The sequence below is a fragment of the Aptenodytes patagonicus genome, chromosome 4, assembly GCF_965638725.1.
Source record: "Aptenodytes patagonicus chromosome 4, bAptPat1.pri.cur, whole genome shotgun sequence".
NCBI classification, from domain to species: Eukaryota; Metazoa; Chordata; class Aves; order Sphenisciformes; family Spheniscidae; genus Aptenodytes; species Aptenodytes patagonicus.
The window spans coordinates 52,877,508-52,898,299 of NC_134952.1; the positions used below are offsets into that span (position 1 = coordinate 52,877,508).

Genomic DNA, 20,792 nt, shown 5'->3' on the forward strand with positions numbered 1-20,792 from the left:
ACTATGGAATTAATTTGCACACTCACGTCAGGAATAATGTAATAGGCTGGGACAGCTGTTTATGTTGATGGCTTTTCCAGACACCAACTCAGATGATTGGAAATTCTGCTTTTCTCTATTTTCCTTACCAATTCATGTGTTAAGGCTAAATTTGTGAAGTTCTTGCTGGCTGTTAAAGTGCAAGTTGGACATGTGAGAGGATTTACGGTTAAAAGGGGTAATCCCTTGGTGTAATTGTTTGATATTCTGAGGTTTGTAATATTTTGAGGATCTAAGAGATTTGGATTCCTGAAGAGTACAATATGTGGACATCACTAGTGGGCTTTTGGGGGTAATGTAAGTCACTTGTAGATAAAAAATGAAGGTGTAGAAAAGAAGCTACACTTAAGAGAAGTTTGAAGTGTAAAATGAAAACAGTCTCCTTAAGTAAAACAGTGCCCATCCTCATCAATGTTAAAGTTGAGAGTCCACATTCAAGCACATTCTCATTATTTTAATGCAAGTTATGAACAGATAATAAGAGAATACACTCCAGTAGGTGAAAATTACTTGCTGCTGTGCTGTTGCTATTTCATGACATTTTAGTTAACGATACTGTCCCATAATGACTTATGACTGTGTGCACAGAGACTTGAGATAAAAAGGAGGAATTGTAGTGGTTTTCAAAAGCCAGACCAAAGAGTATCACTGTCTAGAATGGGACGATAATAAATTCCGTGAGCTCAGGTCACTGGATGACCGCTGGGTTTGTCTTCAGTTGTAAATTAGGAGATTATACAACTTCTATATAGCATTAATTATTAAACAAAAGCAATTTCAGAGTTTTATTCATTCGTGAAATTTCTGTAAAGGGTAGGAGACTAACAGCTTCTTCTTTGTTACTTGTGATTTCCTATTTTATCTTTCTTTATAACTGCCCTGATGGACAGTGGCTGATCTAGGGAAAATCCTACCCTGTCATGCTTCCATAGTCACCAGACCTTTTACAAGTTCTAAAGTAATAACTAGATATTCAAGTGGTACCACAGGTCTTTTAAAGAAAAATACGTATTTGCTTCATCCTTTACTCTCCCTTTTTTATCAGTGTTTCAGGTAAAAATTCAGGTACTGAATATCAGTATCACCCTTTGACAAACCTATCTTTTTACAATTCTTTGACTGTAAATCAAGAGTCAAATAGACATATATCTTATTTGCATATATTCAGTCACTGGTTGTAATGAGAAGATACTATTTTGTACATTACTTGGTGCCTACCAAATAGCACCTTGCTAGTAGATGGTCTGCTGGTTGCATGTAACATAGCAGGATAACAATCACCTAAAATTCTTTTTTTCTTATGTAGTCTCTCTAATTCAATGTATTTTGCATTAGTTCCCTCCTTAATTTGTTATGCATGAAGCTCTACTGTATATCCTACTTGCATACGTGTAGGCAATATAGCAAGTTCTCTTTGGGTATGTCTGTGTTTTGGAGATGGGTGTCGATGATAGTGACAAAGTTTTGTGTAGCGCTGGTTCCAAAGAAAAATGAAGGTAAGGTTTCAGTACTGGTCATCTTATGTGTCTTAGTCACTTAGCGCAACGTGCATGTTAATATTTAAAAATACAAGCGTAAGCAATGCTGGGGAACATTAAATGCATTAAACGTCATTACATGTACTCCACAAAAAGATCTTCTTCCTGCCAGAATCTGCCTGTCCTCCAGCCATTTGTGCTGCTTGCTGAATGGCTCAGAATTGCTCTGAAAACAAAAAGACCTTTGCACTTTTCCGACCTTTGTAGAAATATCCAAACCTGTTCTGGCCTGTTCCTTAAAATCTACTCTCTAGCTGCCTTAAAGCACCAGTTATCATTCCAGGTGTTTGTCGGGCATGCAGTGTATCTTGTTGATGTGCGCTGAATTCATGCTGAATGTAATTTGAGTGCTCAGGGTAAAACACCACAGTTTGTTGTTGTTGACCCAGTCAAGGCAATATGGATGAAGTTTTACTCCAGTTTTGCTTTTCTTGTAAGAGGAGCATAGGCTATGCAAAAGGTACGTTGTCTGTGGGCAATAAGGAGGCACATGATTGTGGAAGATGGAAGGTAGGAAAGTCTTCAGAAACAAGTTTTCCATTGATAAATAAATGCCACAGTTCAGTGTTCCCAGCTGTCACAATTTTGCATAAATGTATGTACTTGTAAAATAGGTTCTTTCCGGTTTTGAATTGCTGAGAATTTGTTGCGGTCATCCTTGTTTTACAGGCTATGTTATTGGCTGTGTATGTGCATGTGTACACTCTATAAAATAGTTCTGTATGTTATACATATAAAATACCGTGTGACTTTCTCCGTGAAAGGTAAGTCACCACATTTCTTCATGTTTATACATGATATATAATAGTACCATAAATGTACAATACAAGAAGCTGCTGTGCTTTGTTCAATACAACCAACTCCTAATTCCAGCTTTTATTTGGCTCATAAAGGTACACCTTGGCTGTAAAGGAAATCTATACCTTCAAAATCAGTAGGAGTGGTGACTGCTAAGTACTAAATTATTAGTAGCACTTACAATTTAGAATTTAGAATATGTATAAATTTTAACAAATATAGTTGTCTGTTTGGAGGTCAGGAACTTTTGGGTATTCATTTATTAGTGCTAATTGAGCCAGATGCTCAGCTGAAATACATGATTGTTCTTCTAGCTCTAAATATTGTCTAAGTCATATCATCCAGCACAGTAATACATAGATAATTTGTATTAACGGAAAGAATGAATCAATATATCAGCTATCGCTCCTTGACGATTTGGATTTGGCCTTTTTGGATTAAAGTGAGACGTAATGGTTGGAGACAAAAAAATCACTAATCAGATTTTCTCAAATCTGTTTTCTTAAAGTCTGAAATTTTTGAAGGTGGGAGGTTTGTCTGAAAACCATCCATAATTTCCACTCTCATTTTGAGTTTGTGATGAAAAAGGAAAAAGTGCATCATATTCTGATGCCATTTATGGAAATATGAGTCCTTTTAGGACTCAGACACACCAGTGAACTAGAGCAGACTGACTTCAGATCTTGTGCTAGGTAAAACTTAGTGAATGATGATGGAGTGTCAGCCTATGGCAAAAAAAGTGCCAAGCAAGCACTTTAGGAAATGTGAAAAACAATGAAGTTTTCATTGCAGGTGACCACAGTGAAGTCTGATTAATCTTTTGCATTTTTGTTTATCACAGGATGACTTGATTATATTTTTTTTCTTTAAACATTTAAAATACAAACTGAGTTCACTCCTTAACACTGAGATTTTTTTTATCTTTGCAGTTTGCCGAGAAGACTCCTACCAGTCGATAGTCTCATGTGCTGCTGTAGTACTTACCCCTGTAGAGCCAACAGTGGATACAAGGAAAAAAGAACAGCCAGTAATGCCTGATGTGTCTAAACAGTGAGTTATTCAAATAACATGATCTTTTTCAAGTGCAATTTAAACACTAGGCCAGATTCTTTCTTGTGGATATGCATATACACCTCCTTTCTGTTTCATCAGTGGTTACATAGGCGTTTCCAAAAGCAGAAATTGGCCTGAGGCTAGGCTGCTTCTTTTGTTCATTAGCCTACCTTTTTTTCCAAGGCTTTTGGTAATGAGGTATGTAGAGGGAATGGGCATTTATACTCTGAGAAATTGACTTTTTAACAGGCTTAATAAGGTGATTCTTTTTGTTTAAACAGTCCTTTCATTCTTGCACAGTTTTTCTAGTCAGTAGTTGATTTTTAGAAAGAAGATAATTCCCAAATGCTCTGCTCATCTGAGATATTTCAGTATTTTTTAGTGACTATTTTACTGCTGTGGTATTAGATATGATGGCATCTTCAAAAGTGTGGTAGTGATCTTCCAAGGAAATTCTATTTAATTAAATAGACTGTAATTTGATATCTTGCATTAGATGAGAATCATAACCACAGTATGCGCAGTAACATTTGTCTTGCAATACCAGGCAGGATGGTTGTTTCTCAACAATTGAGTCCTTGGAGAATGAAAAGAGCTTTTTTTCATGAAAAGAGAGAAAACATAACGGTAATGCTTCATCACAACACAAACTTGGGGTCTGTGCACTTTGAAGTGTGGAAGGTAATTAAAAATATGACAGTGGATAATACGACATCATTATTGGTCCTTCCCATTTACATTTAGTTTTCCGCTTCTCTGTGTATATACAAATTTAGCTTTGAACTTGTCTATATAAAGTACTAGCTTGTATGACTATTACTGTAAGAAAATGAAAACATCTCCCCACCACCCCAAAAAAAACCCAAAACCCCGCTAGTGGGTTAGCTTAGATTAGATGGGATGTGATCTTGGTACAGATCTGTGGCTTAAGTCTGTATCTGACTGTGGCATCTTTTTCAATCTGGCGATAAACCCATTTCATCTAGTCTACCTGTACTTAAAATTTAACACAGTATATTGCCTATCATCTAGGTATTATTACAATGTCTTAATGTTTGAAATACTGTTAGTGTCTAATTGTTGTAGTGTTTCAGTCATATGGCTCTCTGAATACTAAGGGATTGGAAAGGCAATGGGCTGTGAAATACTGTGCTGAAATCCAGAATAATTTTCGTGGTCAGTTCAAACAGCATAGTATATTTTTGCCTTCTCTCCACTAAAAGGCAAGCCTGCAGTGTTGTTTGATTGGCTTTTTCCTCTACTATCAGCAGTTTCAGCATTTCATAATCCCTTATGAATTCAAAGTAAGGAAACTCCTGTATCTGTTTAGCATGTGCTTGAAAGCTGAATGATGCTACTGCCTAGATTTTTTTTCCTTTGCCTTATTGGTATTAACAAGTATATTAATCTGCTTTCTGGTGTGCTTGGTTTTTTAAATTTTTTCTTTACAACCTGACTACTGATATCTTCTAAGCACATAGACTTAAATCATGCTTGTCTTATGCACTCAGAGGTCTCAGAAACAGGCTCTAACCTCTGCTACTCTTCTAATTTTCACGTCTAAAAATATGACTTGTGGCTCTGGAATTCTTTCAAAAAGAAACAAGCTTGTGCTTAAACAGATTAAATATATTTGAACTACTTTACATAAAACAGCATCATTGTATTAGTATCTTTAAACCAACTTTTCGTACAAGTATATTGGACACTAAACAGAAACATTTTGCTGGAAAACTTTTGCATGTTGTTAGAACAGGCATTCAGTACATATTGTAGAAACCTTCAGGTTTTTGTATGGGGGGTGAAAGCATTACGGTTTCAAGAAAATCTTAAGCATTGTGAAACATCAGCGTAGCTCTCACTTCTCTCATTTCACCCTGTGCTTTCTACATGTAGATCATTTTCCCCATATCCAGTTTTAATGGAAGCAAAACAGATCCCAATTCCTGTGTCTAAATATCCCAGTGTCATCTGTCTCCAATGTAAACATCAAGCAAGAGGAAGCCCTTGGCACATGTTGAATTCCATTGACTTGGGTGCAGAGTCTAGCTATGGGCTGATCTTCACAGGTGAATTATAATTACTGGTATTCGTAATTACCTCTGTGGGAAATAATATCGACACTTTGATTTTTATGCTTATCTTTGTACCTGAATGGTTCTGACTTGTATGTCCCAAAATTGTGCATATCACAGAGGGCTGAGTGGTGGCCAGCCATTGAGGTCTTGTAAAGAGAACATGCTGCCTTCAGGGCCTTGGACAGAGTATGTTTAAAATAACTAATGCTTTCTAAAACTACATAAGGAAGCAATGTGCAATCCGAAACAGATCATAGAATCATAGAATAGTTTGGGTTGGAAGGGACCTCTAAAGGTCATCTAGTCCAAACCCCCTGCCGTGGGCAGGGACATCTTCAACTAGATCAGGTTGCTCAGAGCCCCGTCCAACCTGACCTGGAATGTTTCCAGGGATGGGGCATCCACCACCTCTCTGGACAACCTGTGCCGGTGTTTCACCACCCTCAGCGTAAAAAATTTCTGCCTTATATCTAGTCTAAATCTACCCCCCTTTAGTTTAAAGCCCTTCCCCCTTGTCCTGTCGCAACAGGCCCTGCTAAAAAGTTTGCCACCATCTTTTTTATAAGCCCCCTCTAAGTACTGGTAGGCTGCAATGAGGTCTCCCCAGAGCCTTCTCTTCTCTAGGCTGAACAACCCCAACTCTCTCAGCCTTTCTTCATAGGAGAGGTGTTCCATCCCCCTGATCATTTTCATGGCCCTCTTCTGGACCCGCTCCAACAGGTCCGTGTCTTTCTTATGCTGAGGGCTCCAGAGCTGGACACAGGACTCCAGGTGGGGTCTCAGCAGAGCAGAGTAGAGGGGCAAAATCACCTCCCTCGGCCTGCTGGCCACGCTTCTTTGGATGCAGCCCAGGATACGCTTGGCCTCCTGGGCTGCGAGCGCACATTGCTGGCTCATGTCCAGCTTTTCATCCACCAGTACCCCCAAGTCCTTCTTGGCAGGGCTGCTCTCAATCCCTTCATCCCCCAGCCTGTATTGATACTGGGGGTTGCCCTGACCCAGGTGCAGGACCTTGCACTTGGCCTTGTTGAACCTCATGAGGTTTACCCAGGCCCACTTCTCCAGCTTGTCAAAGTCCCTCTGGATGGCATCCCATCCCTCTGGCATGTCGACCACACCACTCAGCTTGGTGTCATCTGCAAACTTGCTGAGGGTGCACTCGATCCCACTGTCTATGTCATTGATGAAGACATTAAACAGTACTGGTCCTAATATGGACCCCTGCGGGACGTCACTCATCACCAACCTCCATCTGGACATTGAGATAAAATACATATTAATGATTGTGGTGTGTTGACTCTGGCTGGATGCCAGGTGCCCACCAAAGCTGCTCTATCACTCCCCTCCTCAGCTGGACAGGGGAGAGAAAATATAACGAAAGGCTTGTGGGTCAAGATAAGGACAGGGAGAGATCACTCACTAATTACCATCATGGGCAAAACAGACTCGACTTGGGGAAATTAGTTTAATTTACTACCGATCAAATCAGAGTAGGGTAATGAGAAATAAAAACTAAATCTTAAAAAGCCTTCCCCCCACCCCTCCCTTCTTCCCGGGCTTCATGTCACTCCTGAATTCTCTACCTCCTCCCCCCCAGCGGTGCAGGGGGATGGGGAATGGGGGTTGTGGTCAGTTCATCACACATTGTCTCTGCCGCTCCTTCCTCCTCGAGGGGAGGACTCCTCACACTCTTCCCCTGCTCCAGCATGGGGTCCCTCCCACGGGAGACAGTTCTCCATGAACAACTCCAACATGAGTCCTTCCCACGGGCTGCAGTTCTTCACAAACTGCTCCAGTGTGGGTCCCTTCCACAGGGTGCACTCCTTCAGGAACAGACTGCTCCAGCGTGGGTCCCCCACGGGGTCACAAGTCCTGCCAGCAGACCTGCTCCAGCGTGGGCTCCTCTCTCTCCACAGGTCCTGCCAGGAGCCTGCTCCAGTGCGGGCTTCCCACAGGGTCACAGCCTCCTTCGGGCATCCACCTGCTTTGGCGTGGGGTCCTCCACGGGCTGCAGGTGGATATGTGCTCCGCCGTGGACCTCCATGGGGTGCAGGGGGACAGCCTGCCTCACCATGGTCTTTACCAGGGGCTGCAGGGGAATCTTTGCTCTGGCATGTAGAGCACCTTCTCCCCCTCATTCTTCACTGACCTTGGTGTCTGCAGAGTTGTTTCTCTCACATATTTTCACTCCTGTCTCTGGCTACAGTTGCTGTTGCACAGCAACTTTTCCCCTTCTTAAATATGTTATCACAGAGGCGCTACCACCATTGCCGATTGGCTCGGCCTTGGCCAGCGGCGGGTCCATCTTGGAGCTGGCTGGTGTTGACTCCATCGGACATAACTAAAGCTTCTAGCAGCTTCTCACAGAAGCCACCCCTGTAGCCCCTCCGCTACCAAAACCTTGCTACGCAAACCCAATACAATGATAATAAGATGTTAAACAGTTACAAATAACTAAAAAATAATTGTATGGTAAACCACAGTGGAATTATATCCAAGACCTTCAGGACACAAGAAGCTGTGAAGCCTGGGCGGGGGGGAAAAAAAGTGAATTGTATAGTATTTGAATTGTACAATGTTTGACTAATGATGTTATTTTGTCTTAGAAAGAAACTGTTTATTGGCTTTAAATAATGTATTGTATTTGCTTAATGTAATTTTATTGTAAGCAGCAAAGAATCATGCCAGAAGTGGTAGCAGCAAAGCTTAACGATTTTTTGAAGTGTCAGTGATTAGATGTTATCAGCATTGGAAGAATAAAAGGCCAATATTTTTCCTCTGTATTTTTTCTTTGAAGCTCAAAACATCTCATCAGGAAGCAATTCCTTAGTGATATCTAGGTAATTGCTAACTCTTGTGTGCTTGTGCATTGGGCAAAATCCCTACCTCGGTCATTCAGCAGGAACGCACTTGGCTGAGTAGTATGATAGCCACAAAATAAGCAGGGAAGGCTCTGGCCAAGCAAACAGCATATCTTTTTAGCAGCCTGGGAGTGACGTCACCATTATAAGAAGCATGAAGGAACCTATCTGATGAAGCTATAGCACCCGCAGGAGCAAGATGAAGTCCTTGCTAGGTGCTTTGGTCATTATTCTGTGTTGCCTTGAAGGCTGGTAGAGTACAGAAGAGGTTCGCTGCTTTTCTGTAAATACACATTTTGGAATGGGGGAATTTCTCTGTTTTTTATAGGAGAACAACGCACAAGACTTCTTTTCTGCACTCGGCAAAGCATGCTTTCAGTGCTCAACTGGCAAGAGCAAGAGCACCCCTTTGCAGCTTTTGTCCTTCCACTCCACAACAGGCTGTGATGCAGAGAAATATACAGTCTGAATGTCAGTGTGAGGTCAGGACGAAAAACAAGAAATGTGAGCTCTACTTTACTTTGTCCTCTGGGCCTTCCACTCTGTCTAGGATGTTGCATTAACTTTGTTATATTTTGTAGAAATACAAGAACTGAAAACCACATACTATCTACTATCGCCATATCATACTATTCGCCATTTCAGCGAAGCCACCGAGGCGAAGGGCTCCGGAGCGGAGGATCGCGACGGGGGACCCTTCCTGAAGCGGCAAAAAAACCGCGGCCAAACCCGCGAAAAGCAAAAGCGCAGGGAGCGAGAGGGGGCCCCAGCCCCCCCATTCCCCGAGCCGGAGGAGGGCGTTCCTGACGAGCGGCAGCTCTGACTCAGCGTGGGCGGGGACAAGAGGGGCGGCAGCCAAACCCCCTCACTTAGAAGAGCAGCCCCCAGGGAGCGCGAGCGACCCGGAGCGCGCAAACAGGACGTGGCGCGGCAGTTTGCGCGGCAGTTCGCGAGGCAGGGCGTGCAGGGAAGGCGAGCGGGCAAGGCGCAGCCCCGCTCCCGGCTCCAGAGGCCAACTCAATTGGTAATCGTCGGCTTCCGAGGAGAGGACCGGCTATGGTTTCCACTCGGCCGAAAGCCGTCGCCAGAAGGAATGTGGCGACCCAGACGGAGCTCACACGCAAGCATACAGCTGTCCAGGTCTCTGGCTGCAGGGAGTGCCTGAGCCTGTCAGCTGTGCCGGAGGGCAGCAGAGAAAACACCTGTGTGCGGTGTGACCAGGTGGATGATCTGCTCGGCCTGGTGGCAGAGCTGAAGGAGGAGGTGGAAAGGTTGAGGAGTATTCGGGAGTGTGAGAGGGAGATAGATTGGTGGAGCTGCACCCTACCGTCCCTGAGGCAGAGGCAGCAGAAGGAGGCTCCGCAAGAAGCAGAGGATCCCCTGCCTTCTTGCCACTAGGTAGAAAGAGGGGACCTAAGCGATGGGGGGGGATGGAAACGGGTCCCTGCTCGGCGTGCCAGGCGAACCCCCGCCCAGCCTCCCTCACCTTCCCGGTTGCCTTTACACAACAGATATGGGGCCTTGGAACTTGAGGGCGAGGCAAGCGAGGATGTAGACGAAGGTCCATCCGGGGGGTCGCCTAGGGTGAGGCAGTCAGCCCCACGCATTACGACTGCCGCTGCTAAGAAAAAAAGGAGGGTAATTGTCCTAGGCGATTCCCTTCTGAGGGGAACAGAGGGCCCGATATGCCGACCGGACCCGTCCCACAGGGAAGTCTGCTGCCTCCCTGGGGCCCGGGTCAGAGACATCACTAGGAAGCTCCCTGGTTTGGTACGGCCTTCTGATTACTACCCGCTGCTGGTTATACAGGCTGGCAGTGATGAGGTTGCAGAGAGAAGTCCTGCAGCGATCAAAAGGGACTTCAGGGCACTGGGGCGACTGGTTCAAGGATCGGGAGCACAGGTAGTGTTTTCCTCTATCCCTACAGTGGCAGGGAAGGATACCGAAAGGAGCAGGAAAACACACCTGATCAACGCGTGGCTCAGGGGCTGGTGCCATCGGAGGAATTTTGGTTTTTTTGATCATGGCGAGGTTTACATGGCACCGGGCCTGCTGGTGACAGACGGAGTCCAGCTGTCTCACAGGGGAAAAAGGATCATGGCTCATGAATTGGCAGGGCTCATTGAGAGGGCTTTAAACTAGGTTCGAAGGGGGAAGGGGATAAAACCAGGCTCGCTAGAGATGAGCCGAGGGGTGGCGTGCCGATGCCGGGGGCGAAATCGATAGCCCAGCTCAAGTGCATCTACACCAATGCACGCAGCATGGGCGGCAAGCAGGAGGAGCTGGAAGCCATTGTGCAGCGGGAGAGATATGACTTAGTCGCCATCACAGAAACATGGTGGGGTGACTCTCATGACTGGAGTGCTGCAATGGATGGCTATAGACTCTTCAGAAGGGACAGGCGAGGAAGGAGAGGCGGTGGGGTGGCCCTGTATGTTAGGGAGTGTTTTGATTGTCTAGAGCTCAACGATTGTGATGATGGTACGGTTGAGTGTCTATGGGTAAGGATGAGGGGGAAGGCCAACGAGGCAGATATCCTGCTGGGAGTCTGTTATAGACCACCCAACCAGGATGAAGGGGCGGATGAAGCGTTCTATAAGCGGCTGGCAGAAGTCTCTCAATCGCTAGCCCTTGTTCTCGTGGGGGACTTCAACTTCCCAGACGTCTGCTGGAAATACAACACGGCAGAGAAGAAGCAGTCTAGGAGGTTCCTGGAGTGTGTGGAAGACAACTTCCTGATGCAGCTGGTAAGGGAGCCTACCAGGGGAGGTGCCTCGCTCAACCTGCTGTTTACAAACAGAGAAGGACTGGTGGGAGGTGTGGTGGTCGGAGGCCGTCTTGGGCTTAGCGACCATGAAATGATAGAATTCTCGCTTCTTGGTGAAGTAAGGAGGGGGGGCAGCAAAACCACAACCATGGACTTCCAGAGGGCGGACTTTGGCCTGTTCAGGACGTTGGTTGAGAGAGTCCCGTGGGAGACGGTCCTGAAGGGCAAAGGGGTCCAGGAAGGCTGGACGATCTTCAAGAAAGAAGTCTTAAAGGCGCAGGAGCAGGCTGTCCCTGTACGCCGTAAGAAGAATGGGCGGGGAAGACGACCGGCCTGGCTGAACGGGGAGCTCTTGCTGGGACTCAGGAAAAAAAGGAGAGTTTACCGCTTGTGGAAGAAGGGGCAGGCGACTCAAGAAGAGTACAGGGATCTCGTTAGGTCATGCAGAGAAGAAATGAGAAAGGCAAAAGCCCAGCTAGAACGCAATCTGGCCGCTGTCGTTAAAGACAACAAAAAAAGTTTTTACAAATATATCAATGACAAGAAGAGAGCCAAGGAGAATCTCCATCCTTTATTGGATGCAGGGGGGAACATTGTCACTGAGGATGAGGAAAAGGCTGAGGTACTCAATACCTTCTTTGCCTCAGGCTTTAACAGGCAGAGCAGTTATCCTCAGGGTACTCGGCCCCCCGAGCTGGAAGATGGGGACGGCGAGCAGGATGAACCCCCCGTAATCCAAGAGGAAGCACTCAATGACCTGCTATGCCACCTGGACGCTCACAAGTCTATGGGGCCGGATGGGATCCACGCGAGAGTGCTGAGGGAGCTGGCGGAGGTGCTCGCCAAGCCGCTCTCCATCATTTATCAGCAGTCCTGGTTAACGGGGGAGGTCCCGGACAACTGGAGGCTTGCCAACGTGATGCCCATCTACAAGAAGGGCCGGAAGGAGGATCCAGGGAACTACAGGCCTGTCAGCCTGACCTCGGTGCCGGGGAAGATTATGGAGCGGTTCATCTTGAGGGCGCTCACAAGGCATGTGTGGGACAACCAGGGGATCCGGCCTAGCCAGCACGGATTCATGAAAGGCAGGTCCTGCTTGACCAACCTGATCTCCTTCTATGACCAGGTGACCCGCCTAGTGGACGAGGGAAAGGCTGTGGATGTGGTCTACCTGGACTTCAGCAAGGCCTTTGACACTGTCTCCCACAGCATTCTCCTAGAGAAGCTGGCGGCTCACGGCTTAGACAGGTGTACTCTTCGCTGGGTCAAAAACTGGCTGGACGGCCGGGCCCAGAGAGTTGTGGTGAATGGAGTTCAATCCAGTTGGTGGCCGGTCACGAGCGGTGTTCCCCAGGGCTCAGTACTGGAGCCGGTCTTGTTTAATATCTTTATTGATGATCTAGTTGAGGGGATTGAGTGCACCCTCAGTAAGTTTGCAGATGACACCAAGTTGGGCGGGAGTGTTGATCTGCTCGAGGGTAGGAAGGCTCTGCAGAGGGACCTGGACAGGCTGGATGGATGGGCCCAGGCCAACTGTATGAGGTTCAACAAGGCCAAGTGCCGGGTCCTGCACTTGGGCCACAACAACCCCATGCAGCGCTACAGGCTTGGGGAAGAGTGGCTGGAAAGCTGCCCAGCAGAGAAGGACCTGGGGGTGTTGGTCGACAGCCGGCTGAACATGAGCCGGCAGTGTGCCCAGATGGCCAAGAAAGCCAATGGCATCCTGGCTTGTATCAGAAACAGTGTGGCCAGCAGGAGTAGGGAAGTGATCGTGCCCCTGTACTCGGCCCTGGTGAGGCCGCACCTCGAATACTGTGTTCAGTTTTGGGCCCCTCACTACAAGAAGGATGTTGAGGTGCTGGAGCGTGTCCAGAGAAGGGCAACGAGGCTGGTGAGGGGTCTGGAGAACAAGTCTGATGAGGAGCGGCTGAGGGAACTGGGACTGTTCAGCCTGGAGAAAAGGAGGCTGAGGGGAGACCTCATCGCTCTCTACAACTACCTGAAAGGAGGTTGTAGCGAGGTGGGTGTTGGTCTTTTCTCCGAAGTAACAAGCGATAGGACGAGAGGAAATGGCCTCAAGTTGCGGCAGGGGAGGTTTAGATTGGATGTAAGGAAAAATTTCTTTACTGAAAGAGTGGTGAAACATGGGAACAGGCTGCCCAGGGAAGTGGTGGAGTCCCCATCCCTGGAGGTATTTAAAAGACGTGTAGATGAGGCGCTTAGGGACATGGTTTAGTGGGCATGGTGGTGTTGGGTTGACGGTTGGACTCGATGATCTTAGAGGTCTTTTCCAACCTCAATGATTCTATGATTCTATGATTCTATCTTAACAGTTCAAGTTATCAAGGCCTCTGTGTTGCTGTAGTGATAAATCAGTCAGTTGCTCTCAAAGGTGCCCAGATGCTAAAACAATTTGAACATTTTGAACAGTGTATTCTGTTTGCATAGTCCTAATTTTAGTCCTTCCTATCTGAATTCAAATATAAATGAATCAGCTGCTGGGAGAGAGCAATGACATGAGGAATCCTCCCTTCCATTTCAAATTCTTACAAGGGAGCATGGGAAAGGAGGCATGGCCCAGGGAACTGGATGTTATGCTTTAAACAGCTTAGCTTCAGCTTCCCTGGCCAAACTATCAGCTGAAAGTTCACACTACAAGGGGCAGTGTGGAAAAAGAAGTTTCTCAGACACACGTCTCTGAGCAGACAATGTTCTGCTGCTGTGTGCTGTTCATATGTAAACACAGAAAACCATTCATGTGCTATTAGTGCTTGAAAAAAGTATAGTGATATTCAGGTGCATAATTTCTAATTCATGGGATTTAAAGTTAAGCAGGTGCTATGTACTTCATTTGATTGGTATCTTTGGATATGACTGCCCTGCAGTTCAGAATAGCCATAGCAACATGTAGCCCTCTGAGCTGGCCAATTTAAAGCTGGTTTGTGCATTTGTACTTCAGCTGCTGTCACATTTCTGATTTTGATATTTTTTTTCTGAAAGATATTATTTGCTGTTAAATTGTTTTTAGAGCTACAGATCTTGTTACATCCTGAAGTAGACGCAGTAATTTGCCAACTGTTTTCTATGTCAGAAATATTTTCCTGAGCTTTAGGGGAGATTTCCAGATGAAGATCCTAGGTAAATGATAGGACAAGAGGTAATGGTTTTAAAGTAAAAGAGGGTAGATTTAGACTAGATATAAGGAAGAAATTTTTTACGCTGAGGGTGGTGAAGCACTGGCACAGGTTGTCCAGAGAGGTGGTGGATGCCCCATCCCTGGAAACATTCCAGGTCAGGTTGGACGGGGCTCTGAGCAACCTGATCTAGTTGAAGATGTCCCTGCCCACGGCAGGGGGGTTGGACTAGATGACCTTTAGAGGTCCCTTCCAACCCAAACTATTTTATGATTCTATTCTATGATTCTAAATGCTACAGCTCCTTTGGCAGTTCTTCAGACTCTTCAAGTCAGATTTTTCTTCTGGTAAATGCATGAATGGGCCTATGTAGTGAGTCTTTTCAATATTCTGTCTGTGCCAAAGCTGTTTAACTTGTACCTTGCAACTGTACTTACCTGAGCAAGATTCTTCTGCATGAGTTCAACTTCAAATACATGAGAGGGCTCCTTGGAGTCACAGTAACTAGCTGGGTGCTTACTGATGGGAAACAGGGTGGTAAGTGGGAGAATTATAGCTTTAATGCCATCTTGTACTGTGCTGTTTAGTACAGATACTCAGTTTGGCATCTAGGAAGGTTTTAGTGTGTATATGTCCTATATTTGCTAGCTGCAGTAAGTATATTCCAAAATTTAGAAGCTTTTTTCCTCTCAGAGATCTTCAAGTTGTAAAAATGTAATTGTTACATCTGAAGACACTGGTAATCCTTTTTGACTCTTGCAGCCTTGCCTAATTCCTTTCAAAAGGACTTCAAGCCAAGCTGATTATATATTACTTTTCACTTATTTCAGTTGCAGATTTTCTTTTCCTTTTTCTCTCCCTCTTATTTTTTTTAGTATTTTGATAAATCTCAGGGAAGACTTTTTTTTTTCCCTCAGAGCAACAGTGTTGTTGTTTTACGTCTGTAATTTTTAGTGCTCCTTAGTGGTGACATGAAGTGTGGTCACTAATGTAGCCAGGTTGTCAGGCGGTGGTACCCCACTGCAAGATTTGTGTCTGCTTTGACAGTCCATTCAATAAGGCATGTTTTGGTAATGTGAACAATGAACGCTTTTCAGACTCGTTTGGACAACCTGATAAAAGATGATTGAACTGTTTCAGTTTCCTGGATAATTGGGATGATGCACTAATGAAAGCATGTGTCACTCTGGGTAATATGGAGAGTATAGGGATGCCCAGTGTTGCTCTGGAATGACATTGGTTTGAAAGCTGTGGTTCCAGCTCAGCTGAAAAACAAAAGACACATCAGCTGAATTACAATATACTTTCCACCATAACATTTTAGTGATAGGTAAGAGGTAGAGGAGGTAGAATTTATACCATTTCTTTAAAACAGGTACTTTGAAATTGAGTAAATATAAGCAATATGCATATGCTGTCAGTGGTCAAATGCACCATTAAAATCGCTTCCTGGACTAGTAGGAATTAAATACGTTTCCCCAAGGGCCAAATATGTTCCCAGAATTGCTCGACATGCATGGGTACTGGAGGTCCTCCTCGGGGAACCAGCCAGGCCTGAGTCTCCTGAGGGCGCAGGCCAGAACGGTGGGGCGTACACGCGTGGGTGCAGGTCCCACCCATCCCCTCCACGAGCTGCACCATGTCTGCTCCCAGCACCCCGAGGAGCACAGCCGTCCCTCCGCTCTGCCGCTCGTGTTCCTCGCAGGACTCTGCAGTCCCCCTACCTTATGGTCCTTTGCTGGTGGATGTGTGGCTCTTTCTCTGTGTAGATTTGAGGGTGGCTAAAACACATTAATGTGTCTCACACGATAGGAAATTTTGGTGTGCTGTCTCCTTCTCCTTCTCCTTCCTGTGGAAATTAGTCATGAGTGCTGCCTGTCTCTCAATGGACAGGGCAGATGCAGGTATTACTGGTGAGGAGCATAACCTACCTTTCGTGTGACAGGCCACCTGCAAAGGCTGGAAATCACAGTAGATGTGTTTGGGAAGGTAATTTCCGAAGTGCAGTAGGATGTTTGATTTACTTTAGACCCTAGTGAACAGGTGGGTTTTGCATGTTAGATATGCCTATACTTAACTAGGATATATAAAAGTCTTCTGAAGAAACATGGGATGAACTGAATATATCTTAGTAATAGATGTCAGTTTCCTTTGATAAAGTTATACTTAATGAAACAAAGGTGGTTTTATTTTTGAAAAAGCAAACATTTCTTTGAAAAATATTTTCTGCTTGATTTTTGAATCTTTAATATTTTTACTGGCAAGAAGAGCCTATTAAAAATATGTAACTCTGGCTATCACTATGCAAAGAATTAATAAATACCCAGAACATAATCAGGATAGCAATCAACAAATTAACTCTTTGTATGAAAGGTACTACTAAGTTGTTACATTTGATTAAAAACTCATCTTTGATTATTCTGATTCCCTGTCCCTCTGCAATAAAACAGAGAAAAACCAAACCGTAGCCCATGACATAACAATTCCATGGTCTCCTTGTACACCCTGTATTGCCTTTTGCACGTAATGGGAAAATGAGTCATTTTGCTGTACTCATGTCTTCTCTGAAATGGGAAACATTTCAGAAAATAGGAAAAATATAATATTTACACTTCTTTTATTGTCTGCTATTCCCTAACCCTAACTACCTGAAACTCCTACATGACATTGCTTCTTCTCTAGGCTGCTCAAATTGGCAACCTTTCTACTTGCTTTGAGGAAAAACAAAACAAAAAAACACTGATGTTTCTATTTTTTTTCCTCTGTGCCTGGCCACTGCGAAAATGAGTATGGTTTTGTACAAACAATTATAAAATAAATAACAGTTGTGCAAAGGAAATATAATTGTACTGCAAAGTGAATATGGAAGAAACTTTGTATCTGGTTATAGAATGGGAGCATCATGGGTTCTCGCGTTCCTTCTCAGTCACAGCAACCAGCAATTTATAGGAAAGATTGACAGGAAAACAATCTATATAAGTATTTAAAATATCTTAGAATCATAGAATAGTTTGGGTTGGAAGGGACCTCTAAAGGTCATCTAGTCCAACCCCCCTGCCGTGGGCAGGGACATCTTCAACTAGATCAGGTTGCTCAGAGCCCCGTCCAACCTGACCTGGAATGTTTCCAGGGATGGGGCATCCACCACCTCTCTGGACAACCTGTGCCAGTGTTTCACCATACTCAGCGTAAAAAATTTCTTCCTTATAAGTCTTCCTTCCTTAGTCTAAATCTACCCCCCTTTAGTTTAAAGCCATTCCCCCTTGTCCTGTCGCAACAGGCCCTGCTAAAAAGTTTGCCGCCATCTTTTTTATAAGCCCCCTTTAAGTACTGACAGGCTGCAAGAAGGTCTCCCCAGAGCCTTCTCTTCTCTAGGCTGAACAGCCCCAACTCTCTCAGCCTTTCTTCATAGGAGAGGTGTTCCATCCCCCTGATCATTTTCATGGCCCTCTTCTGGACCCACTCCAACAGGTCCGTGTCTTTCTTATGCTGAGGGCTCCAGAGCTGGACACAGGACTCCAGGTGGGGTCTCAGCAGAGCAGAGTAGAGGGGCAGAATCACCTCCCTCGGCCTGCTGGCCATGCTGCTTTGGATGCAGCCCAGGATACGCTTGGCCTTCTGGGCTGCGAGCGCACATTGCTGGCTCATGTCCAGCTTTTCATCCACCAGTACCCCCAAGTCCTTCTTGGCAGGGCTGCTCTCAATCCCTTCATCCCCCAGCCTGTATTGATACTGGGGGTTGCCCTGACCCAGGTGCAGGACCTTGCACTTGGCCTTGTTGAACCTCATGAGGTTCACACAGGCCCACTTCCCGAGCTTGTCCAGATCCCTCTGGATGGCATCCCGTCCCTCTGGCATGTCGACCACACCACTCAGCTTGGTGTCATCTGCAAACTTGCTGAGGGTGCACTCGATCCCACTGTCTATGTCATTGATGAAGATATTAAACAGTACCGGTCCTAATACGGACCCCTGCGGGACGCCACTTGTCACTAACCTCCATCTGGACATTGGGCCGTTGACCACTACCCTCTGGATGCGACCATCTAACCAATTCCTCACCCTTTACTGGACAGTCCACCCATCAAATCCATACCTCTCCAATTTAGAGAGAAGGATGTTGTGGGGGACTGTGTCAAAGGCCTTACGGAGGTCCAGATAGATGACATCTGTAGCCCTTCCCATGTCCACTGATGTAGTCACTCCACCATAGAAGGCCACTAGGTTAGTCAGGCAGGAGTTGCCCTTGGTGAAGCCATGCTGGCTGTCTCGAATCACCTCCCTGTCCTCCACGTGCCTTAGCATAGCTTCCAGGAGGATCTGTTCCGTGATCTTCCCAGGCACAGAGGTGAGACTGACTGGCCTGTAGTTGCCCGGGTCTTCCTTTTTTCCCCTTTTTAAAAATGGGGGTTATGTTTCCCCTTTTCCAGTCAGTGGGAACTTCTGTGGACTGCCACGACTTCTCAAATACGATGGATAGTGGCTTAGCAACTTATCTTAGGAAATTGTTTGCAATGAAAGGATTAGGAAGTTCTGTACAGCTTAATTTGATCTTTAGTTGCAAATGTTGAATAAGCTGTTTTTTGAGAGCCACTAATTGTAATTACAGCACTTAATATTTTCAATATTTTCTAGTTCAAGTCCTGTCTTTTCCTGTGTGGTGGTGAATAATGCAGGAGACAGAGGAATGATGGCAATTGTCCTATGGAGGAAAGGTGTTATGTAGATTTTATATATAGCCCTGCCAAGAAAGCTCCAATCCTTTGCAAATATGGTCGTTGTTTGGAAAGCTTCCTCTTCCCTCTGCGAAGAGACTTGGTTTCTAATGGACAATCAACTATAAGTGTTTCCATCATTGCCCTTAAAGTATTACTGATCTGCCTGAAGGGCATTTCATGAAAAGCTATAGGGATGGAATATTAAGCAAGGTACTTAGTGAGGTCACTTTGAATCGAAGCATGGAGGAGCAAGAACACTATGGCATTTCCAAGTTGAGATAATTGTTGTAATTCCAAAATAAGACTAGTGCATTTTGTCATTGTGTAGCTAATCTTTATTAATAAAAGAAAATTCAGGAAATAAAAATGTGTAGGGATAATACAGCTTTGCTGAAAAGTGATGTGTCTGAGCTCCAGGTGGTAAAAATTCATACAGAACTTTTGGACTCAAAATTGTTATTGTAATTTACATTGGCAGAGTATGACCAAAGCCTACTTAAAGCGTTGGACTGTACAAACTAAGGACAATGCAATTATAGTCATCTGGAATACAAATTTCCCCTGCTTCAGAAGCAAGCAATGGACAACATAACTGCATCAATGACTACAATTTCTTAACTAGACCTGAAGTCATTATAAGAAAAACATTGTCACCAAATCACAGTCACATTAAGAAAACGGCTCTGGCTTAGCCTGAAGCAAGAATAAAAGATCACTTTGTTCCATTCACATCCCTAAACTTATATACCTTTATGATACCATAATGTCATTCTGGTTTTGGCCATCACAAGGACAATAAGAATGTCCTTCAGAGTAAGATTATCCATTTATGTATCAGACCTGAGACAATTTTTTTATTCCTAAATTAAATTAAAATCTGCACATTCCCATGCATCCTGCTTTTCTTTGTTCTCTGTGAATCATGTTCTCCACTGGACACTTCTGCAATAGTGGAGGCTTTAGTCATCTGATTTGCTCGTCCTTCATGTCCAGAAATTTTCCAAAAAGAAATACATCAAGATAAGTAATTTTGCAGTATTTAATTAGAGATCTTATTTGAAAAGATGCCAGTTGTCTGCCAGATAGATATATAAAGACAGGTGCTTAAGATACACTTCGTTCAAGAGTGGAAATTTTATCCTCTGTGTACTGTACTGTCTAGAAGTTTCTGCTTCATTTACAATCCTGAGAAGTATGACTCAGACCACCAATATCAACCGAATCCCAAAGTTGCAGCCTAACACTCAGCAACCAAGAACTCTTCTAAGCTAATTGCCTTGAGTAGTCATTGCAAAATATTCTTGGCATATATGTTGTAATTAGAGCAATGGGCTATAAGACATAGTTATGACTAGATAGGACATTTGTTTAAATTTGAATTTTGCGCTGAGATTTTTATTGTGTGATGAAGTGGGAATGATTACATATATATCAAGATTCCTTAACCTCTGGAGCAAGTCTAAAAGGAGATGTAGTTGAAGTAAATAAAATCTTATCTGGTTCCTTGAAAAGGATGGTTACTGTAAGCAATGCAGGCAGAGATGGTTCAGAGGTTCTAGGAAGCTGAGCCACTGGAACACGTTTAGGCAATTGAACATCAATTATTTTATCTGGAGATCCACATCTGAAGAGTTGCTGTTCTAAATTGTAGCATTAGTCACTTACAGGGTTCGTTATTCTAATGAAATTATGGTGTTTTCCCATTATCCTACGTGGCAGCTGCCTAAGCCTTGTAGAGCACACCCATTGTCTGCAGGGATGACTGTACAAAGCCACTCAGACATAATGCCTTTCTGAGCCAGGGTT

At 44.6% G+C, this 20,792-nt stretch overlaps 1 protein-coding gene across 7 annotated transcripts in view; it reads left to right on the forward strand.

The window, feature by feature from the left end:
• CCSER1 (coiled-coil serine rich protein 1) overlaps nucleotides 1-20,792 on the forward strand; it is a 755,676-nt gene that overhangs the window by 188,889 nt on the left and 545,995 nt on the right. For all 7 annotated transcript variants that reach the window (XM_076336760.1, XM_076336758.1, XM_076336763.1 and 4 more), the window contains exon 6: nucleotides 3,305-3,425. In XM_076336760.1, coding sequence (XP_076192875.1) covers nucleotides 3,305-3,425 — 121 coding nt within the window. The remainder of the gene's footprint in view (nucleotides 1-3,304; nucleotides 3,426-20,792) is intronic.